Here is a 25254-nt window from a genome sequence, read left to right on the forward strand (position 1 = left end):
ATGTATCCGAGCTTACTGATGATTCATCTCAATTAGGAAAGGCGCTTGTATACCTTTCAGTTATTGGTGTATATGTTGATACTGTGCATTATTAACCAATTGAGTGGAACCTAGAGTATTTGCGGCCTTTTTAACTGCGTACTCTTTGGCAAAACATTTTTCGATATTTTTTCTCTCGGATCTGTCTTATATACGTAATGGGGCGGTAGTTGGCAAGCAAAACACACTCATGGAACTCAATACCTTTTCAGTATCCGACATTTCACAGTATTAGCTTGTATGCCTACCATTAGTACTTTTTCGACTCCTATAGAAACACGAAATGAGTTGATATTCGGACAATTGTTTCCTTGAGTGTTTTTTTTTTGTTCTGGTCCATAACCAATGGAAAAACACCCAAAATGATCAGAACTTGGGTACTATTCCCTCGAGAGACACAGATACCCCAACTGAAGCAATATGTGGTTCGTCGACAGAAGATCAGTGTTAATACAGGTCAAGGCGCAAAATGTAAACCCTCTGGCACGCAGAGATCTTCGCCGAATTGAATGTTGTATGTACTCCATGCTGATATTCAACTGTTCAACAAGCAGATCACAGGATATAGAGTCAACTCAGCTTCCATTTGATCCAGCGGCACAAGTCTCTTGTGATCGACCTTTTGGTCTGCAAAGGCATCTTATCTTCACATTTCCACGGATCGTATAGAAAAAGCCGTTTGTACCTAGTGATAGGACGCCTGATATGACAATTTAATCCGCTTCAATTTTAATTGATGGAAATACTCTCAATACGACAACCGGACTGATCAATTCTCGTACAGAATCCCCTGCTGCAATATAGCTACATGTATCCGTGTTGTCTACATCCACTTTCTTTTGATATTATGAATCAAGGTCGATCCCATGGAGTATACGATTTAGCAATTCATTGGTGTAAATACATTTTTGAACGATCTTCATGCACGTTTCTGACTCCTGACACAAACACTAGACTCATTCACTCTCATATAATACCGAATCCCTAAATACTACACAGATTTCTAATCCCCAGTGTGACATTGAAGGTACTCACTTATGGGATTGCTACTTCATTATAGAACAAACAAGGCAGAGCACTGCCGTATACAATGCTTAACTGGTAACCACAGCACTAATGATGACTGAGACAGACACATGAAATGTATGCAGATAATGCACAGGGAGGCGGAATTATACTTTCTATTCACCCGCATGCAGATTGTGCATAGCCGCATACATGAAACTTCATGCATGGTGATGTGCATAAATGCTGACGAAGACCGGGTTCGCAACGAAAGGTCTTAAGTGCAAGAGATATTCTCAATTCAGTGGTGTGTTCTTCAAGTGTAGAAATGTACAAACAAGCGACTCATGCTATAGACGTGTACAATTCAATTTATCACGGCAAAAAAGCTACCCTCTGCCTTTTCTTAGGTCCCCTCGTGTTATATACAGCGCTCATGTAATTCATGACAGAGACCCCCGAAGTGGAAATTAGGATTTTAACCTTCCTCCTTACCTTCACGTTTGGCTCGCAAACCCCATCTCTGATTTGATCTAAATACGCCCTAAGTTTGATGTTACGGTTGACGGGCCCAGGGACCACGAAATATCCTTCGCCTTTGAAAGTTTTGACAACGGTTAATTCAGGCTGTTCAGATCTGCCTACTTTCTTCTTTTTTTGTCCTTTTAAGCAGTGCATTGCATATGCGTGTGTGTTTCAATTCTGGCCCGCATACCATCAGTCTCATACATATAACATAGATATGAGATAGCACACGTAAAACACACCCTTTGGCTTCTTTTCTTTTTATTTTGGTTCTGTTGGGGTTATGAAAGTTACAACTTGTTTTTATTCTACCTGCCCACAGTCACGGAGCTAAAGGGGGCTAAATCATAGTAAGTCCACTAAGGTGATGGTGACCTCGCTATAATATTAAAGCAAAATCTCTAGGAATAGGATGTATCACAATTATCTTAAGTACTGTACAACCTAGACACACAAGCAATGCTGTTCGGTTATCCCAACTCTATACACACAATTGCAATTTGGACTCTGCAGGCAGCAAGTGGTACATCCCAAAGAGAAAGTTTCCTTTTTTTCCCTTTATGTGTGTAAGTTCATGTGCTATGTACGTTGAAGTTCGTTCATATCGAGACGACTCTGATGCCTAGTTCCACCGGGACCTAAATTCTGGTTACGTCGATTTCTGTACGCCGTACGGTCAGAAAGTACAAGCACAAGAGAGACGTGGGACCTTGAGAGAAGGACAAAAAAGTTTTACTATGAATCAGCCTGTTCAGTGGAACTTGTCACACAGTGGAAGAAGGGCTGTACGGCAATTTGGTTCTCAAAGAAAAATGAAAGAATTTAATCACACCGAGAGGGCCTAAAATGCACATATAAGCACCGAGGCATCCGCCTGTGTTGTGCGTTCTCTTTTATTTTCTTTTGATACTTCTTCGAATATATCTGTCTACCAACGTTTTTTTACCATCTATACAGTGGTGATAATACTAATTGGGCCATATATTATACACACTATTTCTCTATTTGATTGGAAAAAAACGTCACAAATCTGCACATTTTGTCTTCCCTTGATAATCGTCTGATCTTTTATGGTATTATCTTGAACGGTTGCAAACAAGAACAAGAAGTGCCTCCAGTTGACTCAGATAAACCCAACACTACCTCTTTCATTTTAAGGTCTGTTAAGGTATCATAAAGGATATATGCTTACTGAGAGCGTGAGGCCAATTCACTTTCCTATGCAGCAGGGAATTCCTAATGATCAGTCGAACACATCGTCACAGATCTCGATCAACAACACCGCAAACGGAACAATGAATATGTACGATACAACGGCAATGGCACCGGCAACGTTTGGAGACCAACAGAGGTATCAAGAGCAGATGAACTTCCAGATGATGCAGCAACAACAATATCAGCAGCAGCAGCAAGGTGGAATGCAACCCATTTATCCAGGAAACTACGCTTCAATGCAAATCTCAGAGCCTCAACAGTCATATCAACAAACCAATGACTTGCAGTCGAATCAGATACAGCAGCAACAGCAGCAGCTACAACTACAGCAACAGCAACAGATGCAAGCGCAACAACAACAGTTACAGCTACAGCAACAACAACAACAACAACATCAACAGCAGTCATATAATGCGTACAAGCCGAGTTATGAGATGGAGCCACGTTACTTCCCATCGCCACAGCATCAACTTCTACAAGTTGGTCCAATATCTCAGACTCCTGATGGGCAACTCACACCGGCTCCACAAGCCCAACAGCATCAACAACAGGTCCAGCAGGTGCAACAAGCTCAACAAGTACAACCACAATCACAATCACAAGTACAAACTCCACTCCAACAAGCTCCTCAGCAGGTACAACCTCCGATTCAATCACAGCCTATTATTCAGAGAACTGTCTCAGAAGGGACATATTTCCCACCTCAGCAGCCTTATATGATTCCATCTGCAGGTTTGAGTACTAGCAGTTTCAGCAGTGTAAGCAGTCATTACACTAGTGGTCAACAGAGCACTGTCAATTCTTTGAACAACAGTTCAGCCTCTATCTCTACCCTTGTTGGATCTTCTTCAACATCAAACTCCTCAACTTCATCCAATGTGCGCAAGGTTCCAAGGGCTCAGACATGTCATAAGTGTGGACGTTTAATCTCAAGAGACATGTCTAGACACATGAGAATCCATGAGTCTGTGTCACGTTTCAAATGCATCTACCCAAGAGAGAACTGTGCTCATAAATCTGGGTATTTCAACAGACAGTATGACTACAAGAAACATTTACTTCATGCCCATTTTGCATTCGACGATCCAAAAGTGAGGAGATTTAACGGATTGAATGAGAAGTTGAACTACAGTGGACAATGCCCATGTGGTGAGGTTATGACTGCTGATGAATGGTTGGCTCACATCACGACAAAAGGCACAGATGGTCTTTACATATGTCCTGATCTTAGACAGAGATGGCGTGATGCATTACCTTCTATCCAGGATAACGATAGTGTTAAATCAGAACAAGCACCAGAGACTGGACCTCTTTCTGTTTGACCCCTGTTGTTCAATTGGTCACGCTTTGTGCTGTACATTAAGAAGAAGAAGAAGAAGAAGAAGAAACGTGGGATGGGGTTTTTTAATTTGTTTCTTGGGACGCTATTTTTGATTTGTATTTGTTTTTGGTTATCTATAATCTTCAGTTCTCGGTTTGTTTTCGGTATTATGTGCATTCATAATATATACAGAAGTTGTCTCTTTATTCACGCTTTGTATAGCAGTAAATCGTCTCTATGTAGCGTGCAGGCCGTGATCGAACCCCTATGAAGCGCAGAATGCTGGGGTGTGAGTATTCGAGCTGGCGTGATGGCCTGCACACCTTGAATGAGAACACATTGTCCAGATCTTAGGCCCATTGTCAAGATTAAGGTGTATTATGCATGAAGCTCTACATGGACGTCATTGCGTGGTTATTAACACTACGAGCATGGATCTACAACTACATAAGGAGCTATAAAGTTTCACGTGTCATCAGTGAAGTTGTCATAGTTATCGCTAGTCTGGAGGGGAAAGAAACTCACGGACTTTTGAACGCTTCAACGGAACAGAGTGTGTGATCAACTCTATTGTGGGAGGAAAAAAAAAGGTAAATTCTCGCAGTGGTTTGGTTTGTAATAATTGACTAATCGTCCAAATTCACCTCAACTGAAACGAGATGTCCATCCCTGTAGCCTCTTCCAGTTATAAAATAGAATCGTAAAATTGAGGGTCCAATACGTACTCACATTTTGCAAGATACATAAACTTTGTTTTTCTGCCTACGCTTCTGCTTCCACAGACAAGACAAACCCAAATCTGTCTGGCGCGCACCCGGGAAAAATGGACAAGAGGACACACACGCAGGAAAGAATGCGCTGGTGATGTCGATCTGTCTGCAGAGCACAACTTTTAACATGGGAAAATGTCCGTAATTGTACGAATTGTCCCAAATCTTCCATGGACATGTCTGTTTTTCCATTTTCAACCTGTTGATGTAGACAAAGCTCCAACAAGGTGACAACATGTATACACGACGGTGGTTCTTTGCCGATGATTCCAGTACAAACAGTAGATATGATCTCCCAGTATATTCGTCTACGCCTATGTCTTGGGATCAACTCATCATGCTCTCGTATTGGAAGGGTCACATACATAATGCCATATATATGTCGTAGACACTGCATGTACCGAAGCACCAAGGCTTATAACCAAGCTGACATTATTAATCATTATTCACGTATCCGGCTGAATGAATTATACTTTTATTTGCATACACAAGTTAAAGTGGGTTAAGCTACTACACTGAGCTGGGTGGGAAACGAGGTAAAGGCTGCTTTCAGTATGTAATATGAGGCTACTTTACCTTTTGGAATATGTACACGGGTGGTTTCGATTTTTGGTCTAAAGGTTCAACTGTAACACTTCAGCAGAGTGTGATCTCATTTCTTCAAAAACTTATCAGCAGCTCCCTTCAAAAAGTCCAAGAACTTTGAATGGTGAGGCTCGCAATTGTCGTGCTCTGAGTTCGACGTCGACGATGAGCCATTTCCTGTTGAGCTGCTGCTCTTCCACTCTTCAGTACGAGTTGCACTGGAGTCACCCAGCTGATCAGCCAGCGCCTCCAGCAGTGCCCTCTCAGCTGGAGAGTTTGGTCTTGATACTTTCACACGGAATTTCAGCTTCATATCACCTCTGTTGTTCAGGTTATTGCGCTTTGGGAATCCCTTCCCACTAATTGATAGCACCGATCCGGTCTCTGTGCCTGATGGAACTCTCAGTCTAACAGAAGGTCCATCCACGGTTGGCACTTCAACGGTTCCTCCTAAGGCAGCAGTCGTATAAGGAATCTCCACTTCGTGGACGATATCCGAGCCGTCGAGTTTGAATCTTGGGTCCGGCTTAACAACCATACGAATGATCAAATCACCCTTCGATAAGTTAATCCCCGGACCTGAAGTTGCCCTCGGTGCGTCACCTTCTCCACCGACTCTTAGTCTCATACCGTCCGTCAATCCAGCTGGTAGATCAACCTCAGTAGTCTTGTTGGCAGACACAACACCTTCACCATGACAAGAAGAGCAGGCATCTCCTGGCGATATCGAAACTCCCGTACCACCACAAGACATACAAGTAGAAGCCATCTGGAATCCCCCGTGGACGTAGTGCGTAGTGGAACCGGTACCGTTACAGGAGGAACATGTAGATTTCTTTTTGCCTGGTTTCAAACCTGAGGCATGGCACGTACCACAGGTATCCAGTACTTGGTAATCCACTTTGGAGTTCTTTACACCAAATATGGCCTCTTTTAGAGTCAGTCTCTTGAGAATCTCAACGTTGTCACCCCTGATGTCTTGGACGTAGGAGGAACCGGCACCTCCACGTCCACGCCCACCACGACCAGCACCACCGCCAAACGCTTGTCCAAACAAATCTTCAAAGCTAAACCCTCCAAATCCTTGCGCAGAGCCGAACGGAGAGCCCTGAGACCCAAACGGTGAGCCTTGGCCGAATGGATTACCACCTGCGAATGGGTTTCCCTGTGGATTACCGTTGGAGTCGAACGCACTCGCACCAAACTGGTCGTATTGCTGCTTCTTTTCAGCGTCGCTCAAAATCTCATAGGCGCCTTGGATGTCGTGGAACTTCTTCTCTGCATCCGGCTCCTTGTTGATATCCGGGTGGTATTTCTTAGCCAGTTTGTAGTACGCCTTCTTGATCTCCGACGACGAGGCAGAGCTATCCACCCCCAAGGTCTTGTATGGGTCCTCCAACCTCTTGATCTGTGTAGCGTGGAATTGACGGCGGGACACCAGCGCCGGCGCCCATACACCACGTCTCTTTGTCCCACAACTCTTGGTGAATGACCGTGTGGTCCTGGTTAACGTTGAAAGAAGTCTCTGTCTGTTCATTGGTCACTTGGCTAACAACACTACAACCTTCACAGAACGTGTAATGCCTCCAATGGGCTCTTAAAGAGAGAAAGCCCATCGCAGTTCGCCGCCCAAAAAGTTTCCACAGAGTTCTAGAAATGCGGTTCGGCCACTACGCTATCTACAGAGAGACGGGGGACAGAGGCAGAGAGTCCGTTATAATTAGAGGGAGTAATACAATCAATTGGACCAGAATTCGCCATAGTCACCGCTGTCGACTCTTTTCCTCAGTGCTCGAGTCAACTGGATCCCAACCTCGTACTTCTCCTTCTCCTTTTGGTCCAGGAAGCTGTTCAAGCGTTCAATTGCGTACTTAAGCTTCCGAAGCTCGGTTAAATCGCTTGAAACACCAGCTGTGTCGATGAGGTTGTTGAGGTAATCAATCTCCTTTTGCAATTTACGTGTCTTTTGGGCCAATTCTTGTTCGCGTTGTTGTAACGACTCGATCTTCTTACGCGACTGTTCGTCCTCGTCCTTTGATTTGATGCCAACAAACTTTGGCGCACTGTCCCTTTCACGTACTCTCATCACTTTTAGTGGTGTGAATAGAGCCTGTGAGACTGATTTGGGGATATCTTTTCTAGCCTGCTGAGCAGGTTCAACATTGGCCTTGTTGGCACCGTTGGTGCTCTCAATAACGCCGTTCTCTTTGACGCCATTGGCAGTGGTATCGCCCACCGTCGCCTTGACATCGACATCGACAACATCAACATCAGTCTGTGTAGTACTATCCCTGTGACTGGAGTGATCAGATAAAGCTACATCATCCTTCTGTACTTCACGCTCCCCATCACTCGTCTCATCATCGTCGCGTTGAATCGGTTTAATAGGACTCGAAGCCTTCAACTCTTCAACTTCGCGTAGTAGATTATCAATCTGTTCGTCTGTGGTATCAACTTGCTGTTTGTCCTCCGCCTGTTCATTGGGTGGTGTGCTAGGCTCGCTCATCTTTGCCGTTCTTATCTACTCCTATCCTGTTTGTCTATTAGTCGTTGTTTATACGCCTTCTTGTTTTCAATTTTTGGACAAGGTCGGGTAAAGCTTGGACAATTTACCGCGCTGGCGCACAACTTTGCAACGGGTAAGAACCGATGGAGACCCCCCAGACGCCTTTTTCGTTTTCTTGGAATGGATGTCTGGGTGTGGAAAACTAGGCGGTGGATTTCGGTGGAAGGACAAGGTGGGCGGGTAAATTCAAAAGGGGGGTTTAAATCAACATCGGAAAGGACAAAGGACATAGGACAAAAGACAAAGAACAAGGACATAGGACAAAGGACAATGGCTGATAAATTCCCTGAGATTGACGTTCCTACCAACGGCGATGAGAACCTGGACGAGGACTTTCTAGCAAGAGAGAAGGAGATTCTTGGTGACGACGCTGAACAGTTCAAGACAGAGCAAGACGAGGAATTCTTAAGAGACCAGGAACAAGACGAGGTCAAACAGTTCGAAGAGCAATTCCCAGAGGTGTCCAACGACCAGTTCCAAAAGTCCGAGGAGTTAGAACAGCAAGAACAAGAGGAGGAAGAGTTTGGTGAAGCAGCCTTCAACCCTCCAAAGACAGAGTCAGATGCCGTTAAAGAATGGAGACAGCGTTATCAACTAGAGATTCAAGAACGTGACGAGGCAAATGATAAAAAGACCAAAGAGACTAGAGAACAGGCCTCCAAGGAGCTGGAGACTTTCTATGAGGAGTACAACAACAAGAAGGATGACAACATTGAAAAGGTTCGTGATGCCGAGAAGGCATTCTTGGAGAAGAGAGACGCCTTTTATACAAAGGGTAACGTCTGGTCAAGGGCCTTGGACTTGGTGAAGGACTCAAAGACAAACCCAAGGTTCAAAGAGCTCTTGGAGGCCAAGTCGAAGGCAACTTCTACTTGAAACTAATGAAAAGATTTATATAGAAAGAGAAAGTGAATGCTTCCTTTTTTCATTGTCTCGTGGCATTATAGATTTTCGTTTAAACGTGTAGTTGCCGTTGCTGTCGTCATTGGTACTGTCGTATCGTCATCACGGGGCAGTTGAGTTGTGCCCACTGCAGGGGAATCACCACTCTCTTGTCCTGTGACGTTTGCAGTTGTGGTTGTGGTTACTGTTGAGCTCGTAGTGCCATGGCTATGGCCTGATGTTGAGGTGGAGTTGGAATCAACACACCAATGCTTGTGGTAAACCCACGCTTTCAACTGACACTCTTTGGAGCAGTACTTGGTACGTTTACAACGGCGACATTTGGCAAATTGCCGTGGAGTGGTTTCCCATTTACCACAGTCGAAACATGCACACTGTCTGACACCACTCTCTGCTTTACGACACGAGTTACGCATCGTGACACCAGCCCAATAACATATGTCTGAGGTGTTGACTGTTTTAACGGTGAACTTCTCCACCAATGGGAAGATGTTCAGCTCCTCAATGCAGTTCTCTTTGGTTTGACAGTCATCCTCGGGAGAATGGGTCAAGAAATAGGTATCGTAGTCCCACTTCTGTAGATACTCGTCTTTTTCGAATATTGATCTTTTGATGGATGAAATCTTTGAAGCGATACACCTCTTGGAATAGAAATTGTTCAGCTTGCATCCCAATTCGATAAAGTTCAAGGTCTTCTCCTCGTTAGAGGTATAGTCTTGTATGTTGTTAACTGCTGATGTCTCGTCCTTGAAGGAGCAGCGTTTACAGCACTTCTCAAACTTCAAGATCGATTTCAGCAGCGACTTGGTAATACAACTAGACTTTGAGCTTGAACTCACGTTTGAAGGTGTGCGTGAAGTTGAACAACATGGATCATCGTCCTCACCAAACTTCGGAGATGAACTAGAGGTGTAATCGTGCAAGAGATATCCAAACTCTCCCGAGTGAATCAGCTGTGGGTCCTTGGGGTTTGCGGCAACCAACTCTTCGTTTGAACAGTTCGTCATATGGATATGGACATCCTCTGATGACGTTAAGGGGATGGAGTTCTCGGAATTCGGCTGGGTCTGCGGTTCTAACCTTTGCGATGACGACGCCGACGAGGTGTTTTGAGAGGTGATCTGTGATGAATTTTGTGTAAACTGTGTTGAATGTTGGCTCTTTGGTTGCTGTTGTTGTTCATTCTCATCTGATGACAAGTTTGATATTAGTTCAATCTCCAGGTCGTCGTCTTTGTCCAGAGCAGGTATAGAGGCTGGACTATGGCAGTTCTTCAACAAAGACCTTAGGGAAATGGACTCCACCAGGTGAGTATGTTGTAGATTACTCTTTAGATAAGAATACTTCGAAATGAACGCCAAAAGCTGCAGCGACCACACAACATCGTCGTCCTTGGGAACCAGGATCCCCCTCAAGAAGAACCTTGGTGATGTAATCGTATTGTTAACGTCGTGTAGAGTCTGCTGAGCAGTGATGTCGGAGATGTTATGCATCACCTCAACGTCTTGTTCATTGTTGCCACCTGAGCCATGCTCATTCCGTACGCTTCCCAGCAAGCTGTGCAGCTCAGAATTGGAATCGACAAAAGTGCTCAAATCCTCGTCATCGTTGAGCCTCTCCGCACAAGCCTGTTTCCCACGTCTCTGTAGTATCTGTAGCTGTCTCTGGACGAGATCAATGAACCGATCGCTCAGCGTCGTATCGGTCCTCGAGTCGAAATCTCTCGTCGCAAGCAGGTAGTTGTCCAGCACCGTGGCGATGATGGGGATGATGCCGGCCTGAACCACCCGTTCTCTAATCTTCTCCGTGCCTCTGGTGCCAATCAGCACCAGGCATTGGAACGCCAAAGTCCATTTCCACGCAATCAGAGCGTCTCGCTTCTCTTCCGCAATCGACTTATCAACGCCTTTCGCCTGCCTCTCCAGCACATAATCCATATCAGCATCCTCTTTCCTGCACTCGTACAGTATCGACACCAACCGTTCCAGCCCTCCATCGCTCGCAAGCGTCTCGCGCACTTTGGCTGACGACGACGTCAGAAACGTCAGATGGTTCAGCGAGTTCACCAGCGGCCGATCACACGTAGCATCCAGTGCTCTTCTATCGTAGAGGTTTGTGGTGATCGAAACCGCAGCTCTGTTCTGCGTGATTGATTTGTTGTTCGATTCTCTCATGACAACATACAGACAAATGGTTCTCTCCTCGGTGGCGGCGGCTTTCCTTTTGCTGTGTTGATCCAACGGATGGGGGGAGTTTGACGTTAAATTTGTGAGTGTGTTCCTGTTGTGTATAATGTCCCAGTGAACCCTTTTTGTGGACTTTTATATCAAAAAATGTCTTGCAGTGGCGTCTTTATGTCTGTTTTTTATTTTTCTTCTCTTTCTTTCTTTCAAATCCCCTTTAGATTATCACAAAATGTCTCGTTATGAGTTGTTGTTTTTTTTCTCTGGCTTTCCGCTTTCTGTGCGTTTCTTTTTTTCTTTGTCTCCTTCTTCCCTTTTCGGTCTGTCGATTCGCCTCCCCCTCCCTCCACCGCGATTTTGCCGCTCGATCACCAGAAATCGGACATGATCAGATGAAATGCTTTGCGGACAGAAGAAAAGTGACATTACGTAACCTGTGTGGCGTAACCGTTAACTGTAAGACCTGAGCCTTTGCGGTCGGTGTTTGAAGCTACATACGCCTCCACCACAGAGGCTGGTGTTGTGAATAGGCAGAGTACCACGGTAATTTGATAACTAGCAATAGATAATGTATACAAAAGCAGCTTATACAACCCCTTCCTTCAGTGACAGGAAGCTGTGAACCCTTTTAACCAGCTTTTCCTTCCAATAATGGAAGGTTCGGTGCGTTTCATGGTGGTGGTGATTAACAGCTTCAGCGTTCTCATCGTTCCCAGTGACTGGCTCACCGCTTTGGCGACGCGATGCCACTGAGCCCTCTTGTAGCCTCTTTTGGAACTCAGGATTACTGAATAAGCAGTCGTCGTCTTTGCCGTGAATCCACTTGCTCATCCCCAACGACTTCCGCAACGAGTGGCTCCTATTACCCGTCTCGCCGTGGTTTTCGTATGTCGTTATCTGTCTTAAGAATTGCTTGGTCTTTGTCCTCAATCTTCTGAGCGAGCCCATTGACGAATGGTTAGCACCTTGCGGAGAGCTCTTCTTGTACTCTTCCGGTGTGACGGTTTGGCCCGTCTCGTAGGTTATAGGTGTGGCTCTAGGTGTGTCGCCCATATCTTCCTCCTGATGCTGCTCCTCATCGTTAAACCCATGCGTATAGTACACATATCTCACGTATGTCTCGTAAATCGGGTCCATCTCGCCATCGACTAATATCACGGCACCGTCCACTACGTTCTCCTTGTCTTGGTACTCCTTGTGCTCCTCAGAAGGCTGTTCGCCACGCTGCCCGTGCTCCCCCTCTGTGTCATTAGCATTGGCTTCTTCAGGCGCGCTGTCATCTGTGAAGTATCCTTCACCATGTGGTTGCTTCATGAACCATTTCAAAGGAGAGTGAAAGAATAGATTGTTCGGCACAGGCTTAGGGCTCAACCCGTCACCTTGCTCATCTATACGAGAGGCTGTGGGGAGGTTATCAATGGGTTCATACGGAGCAATGCCATCTCCATCTCCGGTTTGAGATAAACACTCATCTAATGGAAGACTCGATGGAGAAACCGTTGACATCGCAGACGCGCTCACAGCTGATGAGCCCTGGTACACTCGAAGTATACTGTTTATTGCAGACATCGCCAACCACGCGCCAACTCTTTGTACAGTAAGTAAACATCAACATCAACAAAGAGTGTTGATTTGTATGTTTGGGGCATTTTGTGTCATTATAATATACTGAGCTTTTGTGGTGGAACTCACACACGGATCTATACAGCTTGAATGCATCATTTCTCCTTTAAGTCGAGGCCAGACTTATTAAAAGGCTTCTGGTGCTTTCTCTCATTCCAATGCAACTGTGAGCCTAATCGTTCAAACCAATCATCACGGATACCATGCTTCTTGATACAAGGTAATGGGTATCTGCTTGCAGTTATTGTAATGATATCTCCCTTGAACAACTCAACACGTTGTCTACCATCAAATGAGCACCACGCTGTACTTCTGGCATCGTATGGCACCCCCAGTCTAAGAACGATACTGTCAGGTATGACGAGTGGTCTAAAAGACAAGGTATGTGGGCAGATTGGGGAGATTAAGATCCCTGGAATCTCAGGGTGCACAAGAGAGCCGCCTGCACTCAAGGAGTATGCTGTTGAACCACTAGGTGTTGATATGATCAGTCCATCAGCTTCTGCTGTGGTCAAGGCAGCACGGTCGCTAAACATCTCCAAGGATGTCATGGTGGAGTTTGGACCACGATCAACAACAACTTCGTTAAACACGGTGTAAGTCTCTTCGATGTCGTGCGTGGCATCTGCAGTTTTACCCAGTTGGCCAACTTCCTCAACCAAATCGTAAGTTGGATCATCTGGGTGCTTTGATCTCATAACCGTGCATTCGAATCTCATTCTGATGGAGCATTGATAACCCTTTTGGATGATCCTGGTCAGAGTCTCTTCAAAATCTGCCACGCTGAAGTTTGTCAGGAACCCCAAGCTCCCCAAGCAGAACGGCAACACTGGAGGAATTGTTGATTGAAATAACCAAGATGCATATAGCACCGTACCGTCACCACCAAATGTTAACACAAGGTCAAAGATTTCAGGTCTGTAAAAGCATTTGTCTGCTTGCCATATCCTTATCCTTGAGGCAGCACTTGAACTCACACTCTTTACACTCTCAATGTCATAAACAGCCGAGTTTTCAATCTTATCCTCGATATAGACTTTGATCTCATCGTTATAACCCAGGAGGAACTTTGACACGGTCGAGGCCCATTTCACAGGCTCAGGATCCTGTAACTTGGTCACTATCAGGATGTGATTCATCTTTGATCTGATATTGACTCTATTCAAAGTCTGCTCCAAGTCACGGATCCCTCCAATGACTTTGCCCAGCTGACTGTTCGTCATCAGAGCTGAAGAGATGCTTGAAAGTTTATGCTCGAGACATAACTTGGATATGTCCAACTGGTTTTTGTTATTGGTCTTCAATTCCAACGGCTGGGACTCCTCCAAGTCAAACAAGTCAACATGATTCAATTGGGCATTCAACAACGTCGGTATCACAGCGTTATTCCCAATGCTGAACTTCCTCTGTGCGTTCATTGGCAACGGAGTGCTCGACAGGCTTGTGGATGATCCAGGTGTTATAGGCTCCACCACACGTCCATCTAAATTCAGGCTGAGATTACTACCTGTAGCCCCATGGTAATCAACAATCTTGAAATCAGTTGTTGTACCCACCCGAGACCTCGAAAGAGGCTCTTGTGGAGTGCAACACCCCTTTTTACCATCATCATCATTCGGTGATACGGACATCTCTCTTCAATACTCAATAGTGCCTTTAAAAGTAAGAAGATTCGGCTCCAATATGTCAATATAGAAAGGCTCACTTCCCTTGCTGTTGCTGTAGTGTTTCTCAATCGCACTATGAGCTCATACAGTAAGCAATCACAGCACTTGAAAAGAAAATAGTTATTTACTTTACGGTATAAACGTCGTATAAACCATGGATGCTCTTTCCTGGTTTAAGGGTGGCTCCCACTTTGAAGGGCCGCTGATTTCCCCCGGTCCCGGGCAGTCTCGGCGATAAACGACGAGGGCCCAGAAGAAATTGGTGTTCGGATGTGCGATTATGTAATATGAGCTTATATAATCATCCCCGTGGTGTCTGGGTTGATTGGCCGTCCCTCCTATCGAGGGAGAGGGGGTGAGGTGTCCGGGTGAGTTGTACTACACTTCGAATCTCCGATACATTTCAATCACTGTTTCCTCTTACAACAACCAATTGGACCAATCCTATTGCTCCAAAGTGTTGTATATTGCTATAGCAAGAGAGCATACCGAAGCACACCGTCGTTTCCCGGTTCTTTCCAATCATTTGACATACTGAAGAAGCTGAACACGTTGGTAGACATGGCTGATACTATGAGCACCGAGGAGCAGGCACAACTGTTGAAGGACGCCATTGCGACAATCAATTCCGAGACCCAGTTGATGAAGAGATGCCTTGAAACTCGAGGCAAACTGATGGATGCCCTGAAGCATGCGTCGAACTTCCTCATGGAGTTGAGAACATCACAACTGACACCCAAGCAGTACTATGAGCTGTACATTATGGTATTTGACTCGCTGAACCTGCTTGCGGGTTATCTCAGAGATACACACCCGCACCACCACTTGGCTGATCTGTACGAGCTGGTGCAGTACGCTGGCAACATTGTTCCAAGGCTCTACCTCATGATCACCGTTGGTACGGTCTATATGACCACTGAAGATGCTCCCGTTCAGGAGATCTTGAAGGACATGATTGAGATGTGCCGTGGTGTTCAGTACCCTATCAGGGGTCTCTTCTTGAGATACTATCTCCAGCAGAGAACAAAGAACTTGTTACCAGAATCCCAAGAGTCTGTCCAGTTTGTCATCCAGAACTTCATCGAGATGAATAAACTATGGGTCAGATTACAACACCAAGGTCCTTCGAAGGACAGGGCTAAAAGAACAAAGGAAAGGGAAGAGTTGAGGATTCTTGTGGGCTCAAACCTCGTTAGACTGTCCCAATTGGATAACGATAAGGATTACTACAAGACACAGATCCTGCCCATTGTCCTAGAGCAGATAATTCAGTGCAAGGATGTCTTAGCACAGGAATATCTTTTGGACGTTGTTATCCAGGTGTTCCCAGATGAGTACCATCTATATACTCTGGATGAGTACTTGAACTGTATTAAGGATCTAAATCCAAACGTCAGCCTGAGAAAGGTCTTGATCACACTCGTTAATAGACTCACTGACTTTGCCAAAAGAGAAGAGATCAACGACTTGTCAATATCTGATGGGACTGAGCAACATGAGAAGTTCAAGTTGGACTTCAATCTCTTTGACAAGTTCTGGTTCTACATCAATGAGTTGGACAAGTCTAGAGAATTGTCCATTGAAGAGATTGGCTCGCTTTTAGAGTCGGTTTCAAGACTAACATTGGCTTATTATCCAAGTTGTTACGACAACATTGATCAGCTTTTCAAATTCGCCACGGACAAGATCAAAGACGTTGATCCTTCGTCAACCGTTGAGATAGAACAGGACTTTGAACAGTTGTTATTAACACCTGTAAAGCTCTATCCAAAGTTGTTGGACGTTTTGAAGCTGTCCAATTTCATCAACCTTTTGAATTCGCAGACTTTGAAGACTCAAAAGAGTGTAAGCTTGGAGATTTTGAATAAACTACTCCTCCAGGGCATCAAAATCAAGACAGTTGACGACGTTACGGGGATTTTTAAGCTGTTGAGAGTGATAATAACAAGTGTGGATAAGGAACAGGATGCCAACGGCGAAGAATCATTGGACTATATCAACGAACAAGAAAAACTGGCCAAATTGGTCCATTTGGTTTGGAACAAGGATACGAATGTCCATGCCAACCTATTGACAAGTGTTAAGGGTGTTTTGTCTGAGGGAAACATCAGACACACTTATCCGTCTTTGTTCTTCAACACCTTGAGACTTGCACGGAGAAACAAGAACGGAGATCTGACGAATTCGTTGTTCAAGTTCATCTCCCGTATCATCAATGACCTCTACAGGGTTGGCTTGAGCGACTTGAGCTTCAAGTTCTATCTGTCATCTGCTGTTATCGCTGATCAGATCCAGGCAGAGGAATTCGCCTATGAATTCTTTGCACAATGCTTCACCATCTATGAGGAGTCTATTTCGGATTCACGCTCTCAGTACCAGGCCATCGTCTCGATCTCTGGCTCTTTACAACAGTGCAGAAACTTTTCTCGTGATAACTACGACACATTGATCACCAAGACAGCACTACACAGCTCTAAGCTGCTGAAGAAGCCTGATCAGTGTCGTGCTGTCTACTTGGCTTCACACTTATGGTGGGGTGTTGAAATCCCAGCCCTTGGGGAAGAGGAAGGTGTCACTGAATTCTACAGAGATGGCAAACGTGTGTTGGAATGTCTTCAGAGATCGTTGCGTGTCGCTGACATGTGTATGGATAGCGGTGTCTCTATCGAATTGTTTGTTGAGATATTGAACAGATGCCTCTACTACTTCATCCATGGCAATGAGAGCATCAGCATCAAGTACATCAATGGGCTGATTGAGCTGATCCAGACAAACATTGACACCCTATCGCAGGAGAACAGTGTCAATGAGAACCCAAAGAAGCACTTTGAGAGAACGTTGGAGTACATCACATCTCAGAAGGATATCGATGATAGATTCCAACTGATAACATGGTAGCTACGCCATTGATCAAGTGAATATTGTGTGGGCCGTCAATTTCCTATATACAGTAGATTATTTCCTTCAGTTTTATTTTATAAACACTTGCAAAAGAAATAAGAAAGAAGTGGAGCAAGATCACAAGAACTCCTTGGCCTTTCTTCTGTAGGCGTTACAATCTCTCAACCATTGTCTGTAGGACTTGATGTTGTCGATCTTTTCACCGTAGTAGTCCGGCACCGGGTTGCTGAAACTCTGGGAGCTTGGGTCCACTCTCTTTGCAAACACCTTCTCCAAGAACTGTTTGTTCTTCTGCTGGTAGAGGCCAATCTTTGAAGAGTTGGCCAGACGGAACACCAGCGATCCAACAAGCGGTCCAAACATATAACCCAGTCCAGTGGCACCCATAAATCCGGCAAAGAAGATCATAAATGGATCAAAACCAAAGATCATCTGCGTAGGGTCGATCTCCACGTTGGACAGGAACGACCATGACACGGTGGAGCCAATAAACGCAGTGAAAACAGACGACGCGATGTTGATACGACGTTGTTGACGACGAAGCTTGAAGAAGTCAACCCATGACAGTTGTTGCTGTCCTTGTCCTGTTGCTCCCTCCGTGGCCTTTGCCACCTGGCACAAGCGTGTGGCCGCTGAGAATGGACGCACCAGCAGTTGTCTCTTGACGGCACTTCTGATACTGAGCGAGAACATTGGCGTTGTTGATGGAATCTTGAGACCTTTGCTGTGTAATCGTTGTCGTTTAGGTGAAAGTACAAAAAAGGGCCGCGGACGGAGACTTTTGGGAGATTAGGGAGATCCGGGGAGATAATCACGTGTGAGCCTCGGATATTGCTGTTGCTACTGCTTACTGCTGAATCCTTCAGTAGTGTAACTAGTATCACAATTCAGGATCCAGTTCCCTCTGTGATGGACGTCCAGCACGTGCAATGGCATTGAATCACCTCACCTCTCACGTCCAAGTATATCGGTTTATTCCTCTTAAAGAATTGCTCTCTGTAGACAACTATTATCCCCAGTGTTTGGCTCTTCGATAGCTGCATTAAACAACATTTAACTGTACAGCGTCGGCATTATGAGAAGCATTGAGCCCTTACAGCTATGTATACGTGGTATATAGAGCTAGATGAGGGTATTAGTGAGTTCTTATGCCTTTCCACTATGTATAGATGTGTACTTCTTTGGTTATTGTGAAACTTCCTCTTTCACGTCTTAGTATACGAATCACTGGTGCCGTAAAGAACAATGACCACTGCCAAGTCAGAAACTGTGCTTAGTGCCAGGGAAAGACTACTGGAAAAAGGCTCTCGTGCATCAATTGGCTCAGAATATGGAACTGCCGAGATAATAGCACGGGATATGAGTTGGGGCTCGATAAGGACTCAAAGTTGGGAACCATGTGCCAGTGTAAGTGATGCACTGCCAACTCCGGTGCATTTGGATTTAAAAGCACTCCGCAAAGAACTGGGGAGGAGACCACCTGGTCCCAAGACAAGCGCACCTTTGATTAAACGATGTCCACAGCATCTCCAATACATGCTGAGCCCCATCACTTCATCTTCCGCGAGCTGTTCAACGAGAAGAACGATAAGAGAACTCTACCGTGAGGACATACCTAAAGCTCCTTTGCTCGTGCATACGAAACAGAGAAGGTTTAAGACGAGAAAGAGCCTCCCACTGAATCAGATTGAAAGTGTCAAGAGCATATTGTTCTACCTGGGACTACGTCGTGCGTTTTTAGTATGGAGGACGAGGATCATCATGACGTGCTCAACGTACAATTACATCAATAATAGCACGGCATGCGAAACCCAGGTGTACAACCATTTGAAGAACACTAGGAATTTCTCCAAATGGAGGGAATGTTTCCAATCACTCTCGTACCACGATATCGTCAAGGATAACAGGCCCAACGCTTGTGAGTTCTTGGAGTACGTTTCACCAAAGAATCTGAGGTACAGAGACTTTGAGAGGATTTCTAAAGAGAAAGCACAGCTCTACAGAAACAAGATGGCTGCAAGGCTATATGAATCGCATCAGAGGAAACTGGAGAGACAATTGAGGTTTAAACAAGTGTGGGAAACCACCGTGGGCTACATTGCTCATTGGTTTAAAGAGTCACTGTGGCTATAGTCCGATTTCTGATTCCAGTGTTGTGAGGCTGAAACATCAAACGCTCGCATGGACAAATCTGGACTCCTGTCCCATGTGCACCGACAAACTCTACAATAAAGTAAACAAAGCAAGAGAAGATACTTGGAAATTCTCCTTAAAACAGTGTAATTATATCATCGAGATACTATACTATAACAAATAATGAAAATAAACTCCCCAATAGAAAAAAACTTCAACCCCATGGTCATTTTAAGTGGTATCACAAATCGTTGCACAAGCAGCGTACAACTGTCCTTTTTTTAACATAATAACAATAATGCTGGTAGTGTGGTGGCCCTTGAAGTGTCCGCTTACAAGCCGAGACCCAACACAATTGGGGAAAGAAGCAACATACCCATGAAGGAACCAGTCTTCCAGTTCATGTTGAGTTGTTCAGCACCACCTTTAGAGGAAGAAGTAGTAGTGTTGGAGGAGTTGGCAGCCTTAAGCACGACATCGGCTGGGACGAGAGAAAGAGTTGGAACAGCAGAGGACATTGTTTTCAGGATAATTGGTTGATACTCAGCTTCGAACCAAAACAAGTATGAGGAAACAACGGGAATTGCGCACAGTATTTATATTCTTTCTCTCGTCCCCCTGTTTATGCACCACGGTACGTGAAAATGTCAACAACGCAACAGGAAAGCATCAGAGAAAAATTTTCCCGGCATTGTCGTGGTTTAATTATAGAAACTGATTTCCCCTTTGAGACGTGTCGAATGTGCATGGTGCCTTTCCTTGCCTGATTGCTTTTTGTTTCAGTGGGTACTACTATTCGAGGTTCATGGCCAGATGTGGCAGTGTATGTGAGTGATTGGTATTCCACTTAGTCAATGACGCATAGAGCGAGCACTTTGTCGAGGAGTCTGGTATGCCCATGCTGTGCTCCATTGTAATTGTATAACATGCTTTTGTCTGTTTCTTTGTTCATAGATCTGGCTCTCGGCAATGCCGAGCTAAAGGAGATGCGTCGAGCTTTGGACAAGTACTAATGGTGGAGTGCTCGACAACGGTGGGTTTGCTTTCCCATTCCCCAGAGTGGCCTGTTTGGAAGACACTGTTGTATAATCATAGATCTCAGCTGTATTGCCTGTTGTGGACGCTGTTCCCTCTGTCTCGGGTATGCAGATCCTTGGAGCATGAATTGGACCAATGAAATCTCTCGTAGTGAGCCTGTGCTCTTTTCTTTTCTTGCACTGTTTCTTTTTTTGGGCCCATAGGCTTCTCGTCTTTGAATTCTTACCCAACTTCAAGCTCTAAAACGTGTCATTGTGCATGATGAGGGAACCCAATTCCACAGTTGTGAAGCTTGCAACACGTATCCGTTGATTGTTGCTGGTGTTTGGTATTTTACCCCTTGATGATGGTCTAAGTTGCTACAGTTGCTACAATTGCTCCCCTAGAACCCTTTGCCCAATTATAGCTCGATCAAGGCCTTATCTATGGAATACGAAGACATGCACACAATAAGGATATACTCTAACGTAGTCAATTGCCCAACGGCTCTGTGAGAAGGTTAGGTTCCTACTGTATCTCACCAAGCTCGTGTTCCGTCGGAACCACACATGCAGCCTATATAACCTTTTTAAGTACCTTAATGGCATGGACAGATTCAGCAATTCATCTATACCAGATACGGCACCCACCTGTCCTACGTAGGCGCAGCAATCATCCATGTCATGAGGAATCGATCTGGTGATTTTAGGGGGGTGGAGGTGCAATCGACGCTCTCAATTGGCTATCGATGTTTTACAACAGGACGGGGCTTCTACATAGCCAAGGAAGTATCTGAACCTTCAATTGACTAAGAAAAGCACCCCTCCCTTCAACATTGATTGGACTTCCATCGTATCTGAGCTGTTCGACAACGCGTCCGGGATTGTACATCTTCAAGGGCTTGCGACCTCAGAGTTTCGCAGGATTGGATTTGGAAGGGGGATATGGTAAAACACGCGTTTATTCCAACGCCCTGATGTATGAAACCGGGAGTTTCGACGCGTCGCTTGATAACCGTCAATGTTGGTTCTGAGAACATGGTGTCGTCCTGAAATAACTCGTTCGTAGCATTATAAGATTGTAACAATCTCTTTTCATCAATTCGTAACAGTTGAAAGATGGTATTAATGAGTTGCGTCCTGTCACCGTATTACCGTTTGTACTGTATACCGCACGAATGATAAGCCCAAACATAACCAAAGGGAGAGTGGCCGAGTGGTTAAGGCGCCCGCTTCAGGTGCTGGTAACGTAAAGTTGCGCGAGTTCGAACCTCGTCTCTTCCATTAATTTTTTTTTATTTTTTCTTGAGTATCAGTCACGTGACTCTCATAATCCTCTACAACTCATGTCAGTCAATTCTGGTGATCTACGCTTTATAATCCATTTAATCAGATCATTATAGAAGTCGACAGGTCTTATTTCTTGTATAAGTCAGATTAATGAGTCAAACTGTTTAAAAAAGAAACGTATATAACGTATAAAAAATCAAAACAAGACAATACTGAAACCGAACTGAAGTCAAAATTAATGAACAAAATATAATCGAGTGCTTTAATACTAATCAGGCAGCGGAGACAAAGATCAAACACAGCATAGGAGTTCAATGCTTTTTTGGCTTTGGGGTGTCTGTGAATTGTACTGTGGCACCTTGTGTGGTTCCCTTGGATGGTGAGCTGTTGCTAGAAGAACCGATATGTGGCATAAGAGCATGGGTAATCGAATGAACAGTACCACCTCTATGAACACTAACAGGAGTGATTGGTGGCACATCTTCTTCTTCGTCTTCACTTTCGTGCTGAGTTGAGATATGACCCAGCGCAGCCAAACGTCTCTGTCGTTCAAAAGCAGTCTCCTCTTCTTCACCCTCTCCCTGCGTATTAGTATCAACGGTCTCTAATTCAACACTGGATTCTTCCTCTTCTTCAGATTCACTGTGGTCTTGTTCCAACTGTAATGGAGATAATGGGATCACCTTCTGGGCAGTAGGTGCTTTACTGTCATTGGTATTAGAGGACTTCAGTCCAACGACAGAGAGTGCCTTTCCTGCAACACCTCCAATAAGAGAAGTAGTTCTTGGTCTCACGTCTTTCTGTCCATGGTGGTGAACGGCATATCTTCTCAAAACTTCACCATCTTCACTCTCAATAATCAAGTGATCACCAGTCTTATAAGCAACGTATCTCTTACTTGGTCGATCTCTTGATGGAATTCTCTCTAAGGAGTGTGCTAATGACTTGACAGGTGATAGTAGAGAATTGCCAGATGATGCAGCTGATAGAGTTCTCCTCAATCTATCTCCCAAATCATCATTCACCATATGTGCAGTATCCATAATTTCTCCATGCTGATCCTCAACAATAAGTGTATTTCCCTCTTGGTATGCATTGGTTGGAGTTCTCTTGATATTGTAAGTGCCGACGTTAACTCCCTCTGTATGTTCATCTGCTTCGTGAATTGGATATTGAGGCTCTGCACTTGGAAATGGAACTGTTTCTGCATCCGTATTCGCAGGAGTAATCCCTATCTTTGTAGAGCTGTTGTACTCATTTTCTTCTTCCTCCTTCTCCGCTGGTCTTTGAGAGCCAAGGGCAAAAGCTGCTGCTTTAGCTTCTCTTTCTTTCATTATCTTTTCCCTATCCATATCCAAATCAGCAGAGTCCTCAGAGATTGTTCTCTTAAGCTTCTTCTTCCCAAATCTCTTCTTGGCTTTCTTGATACGCATACCACCAGCTGGTCTCGCAGGTATACCAGAGGTTTCAACCGTCGTGGTCTGTGATAAAGGACCAGCGTCACCAGATGACTTTGGTGCAAACGTATCTATTCTGTGCAAGGAAAATGAACGCCCATTTGCCTTCAGCTCCGGTAAACGGGACATCCAGTTGGAAGAGTTACCATTAGTGGTGGTGAAGGACATTGTTATGTTCATTGTGTTCAAATGTTTACCCAACACAATTGCAGCAACAGAGGAACCATGAACTATAATTGAAGAGATGATCAGAAACGTAACTATTGGCCAAATCACTGCAATCAGCAAATAATTCTCCGAATCTGGTGATGGCAGCTCGGACGTTGGTGTAGCTTGGCTTGTCAGTTCACCTTCAAGTGCAGCTCTCGAAACAATTGCAGCGTAAACTGCACCAACACCAATAGGACCAAAATGACCACAGAATATGGCCTCTCTCCATGTCTTTATATCTGGAATGAGAACTTTCACAGCCATAACAGCAGGGATTCTTCTGAGAGTGAGCACAACAATAGCCAAGACAATCAGTCTCCAAACGTTTAGACCCAATGACGCATCATTGAACTGAGGCCATGGAACGATGGCACCAAAGTAGACAAAATATGCCAGATTTAACAGCAAGTCAATCACGGTAGAGACATGGGATTCTTCAGTCTTGCGTGCAAACCAACCATCCCATGAGAATGCTGCACCTGCTGCGAAGGAAACCAGCAAGTCATCCACGCCCAATATTGAACCAAACCCACCACACATCACAGCGATGAATATGTAAAAGGCCAAAAACGATTCTCGATCTATGAGCTTCTTTCTCTCGCAGAATTTGATTGCATGTCTTGACAGGTAACCAATCAGCGCACCCATGAAACAACCTAAGATGCACTCGTATAGAATAGTAACGCAGATCCAATCCTTAACGATTTCACGGGCATTACCGTGATGGATAACGAGATTGACACCCAGATAGATGAAAGGAAAGGCCATACCGTCGTTGCAGCCGGATTCGGCACTCAGCAGGTTTCTCAAGTGTCCAGGGACCCTGGTTCTGGCAAATTTACCCTTACCAACCACTGCTGCCGCAAGCACGGGGTCAGTGGCTGTTATACAAGCACTCACAACTAAAGAGGACGAGAAGTTCAAGCCTGGGAACAACAGGTAGATGAAGGCGCCAATCACCAGCCAGCCATACGTCATCACAGGCACTAACAGCATAAACACAGACACCCAGTGCCTCAGCATGTACTTCTTTGGCAACTCCACAGCAACGGCAAAGATCTGTAGACAAAGCACGATACGACTAATCTCCAGTGTGATCTGATCAGTATTGCCCCACTCTGTCGGCGTGAACCAGTTCAAGCAGTAAGGCCCAAATATCAACCCTGCAATGGCAGCAACAGTAGCCTCACCAATATAGAGCTTCTCCTTCACAAACAGAGAAACAAGAGAAAACACCGCAGAGAACGTCCCAATGATTGCGTACGCAACGTGAGCATGGTCAACGTCCAAGTGCTCCCACACCGCCATGCTTACTTCGCCGTACTCTCTCCAGTAGGCTCTGTTGTCTTCAAAGTTCTTCCGCTAGAAGCCCTCCCACTGGCTGTTTTTTTCTCTTCCCTCTGAGGTTCTCCTTGCGAGCTGGGCTGGGCTTGGCTGCGCTGGGCTGGGGCTGGGCTGAGCTGGGCTGAGCTGGGCTGGGGCTGGGCTGAGCTGGGCTGGGGCTTAGGCTGGGCGGAGAAAATTAGGCAGCGATGAACAGCTATTTGTTGGTGAGAAAGTAGAACAAAAGGAACACTCTAACTCTATCGTTCCCTTGTAGTTCGTCGTCTTCTTCCAATGCAGCCAATTAGTTTACACTGACGTCCACCTGTCGTCGCAATTGGTATAAGCAGCTTGGAATATCAACAGAGGAAGTGAGGGATGAAAGGACTTGGGGGGCTGTCGGTTGGTGCTGTGCTGCTGCTGTTGGCTGAGTTTCCAGCGTAGTTGTGAACAAAAAAAAAAAAACACGTTGGAGGACCCTGAAATGAAATTGCTATCAGTGTCACGTGACTTGAGGGTATA

At 45.1% G+C, this 25254-nt stretch overlaps 11 protein-coding genes and 1 non-coding gene across 12 annotated transcripts; 5 read left to right on the forward strand and 7 right to left on the reverse strand.

Annotated features, from left to right (window-relative positions):
• Positions 1–2753: 2753 nt before the first annotated feature.
• On the forward strand, positions 2754–4106 carry CYBJADRAFT_163441 (uncharacterized protein; the record flags this gene model as incomplete). The annotated part of the gene is made up of 1 exon (XM_020213767.1): positions 2754–4106. The coding sequence occupies one exon, from the start codon at positions 2754–2756 to the stop codon at positions 4104–4106; it is 1353 nt and encodes a 450-aa protein (XP_020069285.1).
• Positions 4107–5328: 1222 nt separating this feature from the next.
• On the reverse strand, positions 5329–7098 carry CYBJADRAFT_18803 (DnaJ-domain-containing protein). The gene has a single exon (XM_020217286.1). It carries the CDS (start codon positions 6995–6997, stop codon positions 5528–5530), a length of 1470 nt encoding a protein of 489 aa, XP_020069286.1. The 5' UTR covers positions 6998–7098; the 3' UTR covers positions 5329–5527.
• BNI5 (Bni5p) lies at positions 7098–8056 on the reverse strand. Its single transcript, XM_020217291.1, has one exon. The coding sequence runs from the start codon at positions 7964–7966 to the stop codon at positions 7199–7201; it is 768 nt and encodes a 255-aa protein (XP_020069287.1). The 5' UTR covers positions 7967–8056; the 3' UTR covers positions 7098–7198.
• Positions 8057–8296: 240 nt separating this feature from the next.
• Positions 8297–8833, forward strand: CYBJADRAFT_114516 (uncharacterized protein; the record flags this gene model as incomplete). Its single annotated transcript, XM_020212167.1, has 1 exon — positions 8297–8833. A coding segment is annotated over one exon (537 nt), but the record flags the coding sequence as incomplete, so codon positions are not given.
• Positions 8834–8967: 134 nt separating this feature from the next.
• MUB1 (MYND-type zinc finger protein MUB1) lies at positions 8968–11103 on the reverse strand (the record flags this gene model as incomplete). The annotated part of the gene is made up of 2 exons (XM_020212864.1): positions 8968–9568; positions 9962–11103. The coding sequence occupies 2 exons, from the start codon at positions 11101–11103 to the stop codon at positions 8968–8970; spliced, it is 1743 nt and encodes a 580-aa protein (XP_020069289.1).
• A 528-nt stretch (positions 11104–11631) lies between these two features.
• CYBJADRAFT_179452 (uncharacterized protein) lies at positions 11632–12681 on the reverse strand (the record flags this gene model as incomplete). Its single annotated transcript, XM_020216976.1, has 1 exon — positions 11632–12681. One exon carries the CDS (start codon positions 12679–12681, stop codon positions 11698–11700), a length of 984 nt encoding a protein of 327 aa, XP_020069290.1. The 3' UTR covers positions 11632–11697.
• A 149-nt stretch (positions 12682–12830) lies between these two features.
• CYBJADRAFT_129771 (ATP NAD kinase) lies at positions 12831–14153 on the reverse strand (the record flags this gene model as incomplete). Its single annotated transcript, XM_020212872.1, has 1 exon — positions 12831–14153. One exon carries the CDS (start codon positions 14151–14153, stop codon positions 12831–12833), a length of 1323 nt encoding a protein of 440 aa, XP_020069291.1.
• Positions 14154–14963: 810 nt separating this feature from the next.
• VPS35 (retromer subunit VPS35) lies at positions 14964–17300 on the forward strand (the record flags this gene model as incomplete). The annotated part of the gene is made up of 1 exon (XM_020216540.1): positions 14964–17300. The coding sequence occupies one exon, from the start codon at positions 14964–14966 to the stop codon at positions 17298–17300; it is 2337 nt and encodes a 778-aa protein (XP_020069292.1).
• On the reverse strand, positions 17300–18012 carry PAM17 (Pam17p). Its single transcript, XM_020215430.1, has one exon. The coding sequence runs from the start codon at positions 17994–17996 to the stop codon at positions 17421–17423; it is 576 nt and encodes a 191-aa protein (XP_020069293.1). The 5' UTR covers positions 17997–18012; the 3' UTR covers positions 17300–17420.
• A 380-nt stretch (positions 18013–18392) lies between these two features.
• On the forward strand, positions 18393–19597 carry CYBJADRAFT_168581 (uncharacterized protein). Its single transcript, XM_020215431.1, has one exon. The coding sequence runs from the start codon at positions 18549–18551 to the stop codon at positions 19434–19436; it is 888 nt and encodes a 295-aa protein (XP_020069294.1). The 5' UTR covers positions 18393–18548; the 3' UTR covers positions 19437–19597.
• A 2057-nt stretch (positions 19598–21654) lies between these two features.
• Positions 21655–21736, forward strand: CYBJADRAFT_t127. The gene has a single exon. It is a non-coding gene; the product is annotated as a tRNA-Leu (tRNA).
• A 317-nt stretch (positions 21737–22053) lies between these two features.
• Positions 22054–24717, reverse strand: NHA1 (Nha1p; the record flags this gene model as incomplete). Its single annotated transcript, XM_020213768.1, has 1 exon — positions 22054–24717. The coding sequence occupies one exon, from the start codon at positions 24715–24717 to the stop codon at positions 22054–22056; it is 2664 nt and encodes an 887-aa protein (XP_020069295.1).
• Between the last annotated feature and the right edge of the window lie 537 nt (positions 24718–25254).

This window comes from Cyberlindnera jadinii (assembly GCF_001661405.1).
Source record: "Cyberlindnera jadinii NRRL Y-1542 unplaced genomic scaffold CYBJAscaffold_11, whole genome shotgun sequence".
Classification (NCBI taxonomy): domain Eukaryota; kingdom Fungi; phylum Ascomycota; class Saccharomycetes; order Phaffomycetales; family Wickerhamomycetaceae; genus Williopsis; species Williopsis jadinii.

Coding starts and splice junctions, on each gene's coding strand:
- CYBJADRAFT_168581 (XM_020215431.1), top strand. CDS start 18,549: ATGACCACTGCCAAGTCAGAAACTGTGCTTAGTGCCAGGGAAAGACTA.
- PAM17 (XM_020215430.1), bottom strand. CDS start 17,996: ATGTTCTCGCTCAGTATCAGAAGTGCCGTCAAGAGACAACTGCTGGTG.
- BNI5 (XM_020217291.1), bottom strand. CDS start 7,966: ATGAGCGAGCCTAGCACACCACCCAATGAACAGGCGGAGGACAAACAG.
- CYBJADRAFT_18803 (XM_020217286.1), bottom strand. CDS start 6,997: ATGAACAGACAGAGACTTCTTTCAACGTTAACCAGGACCACACGGTCA.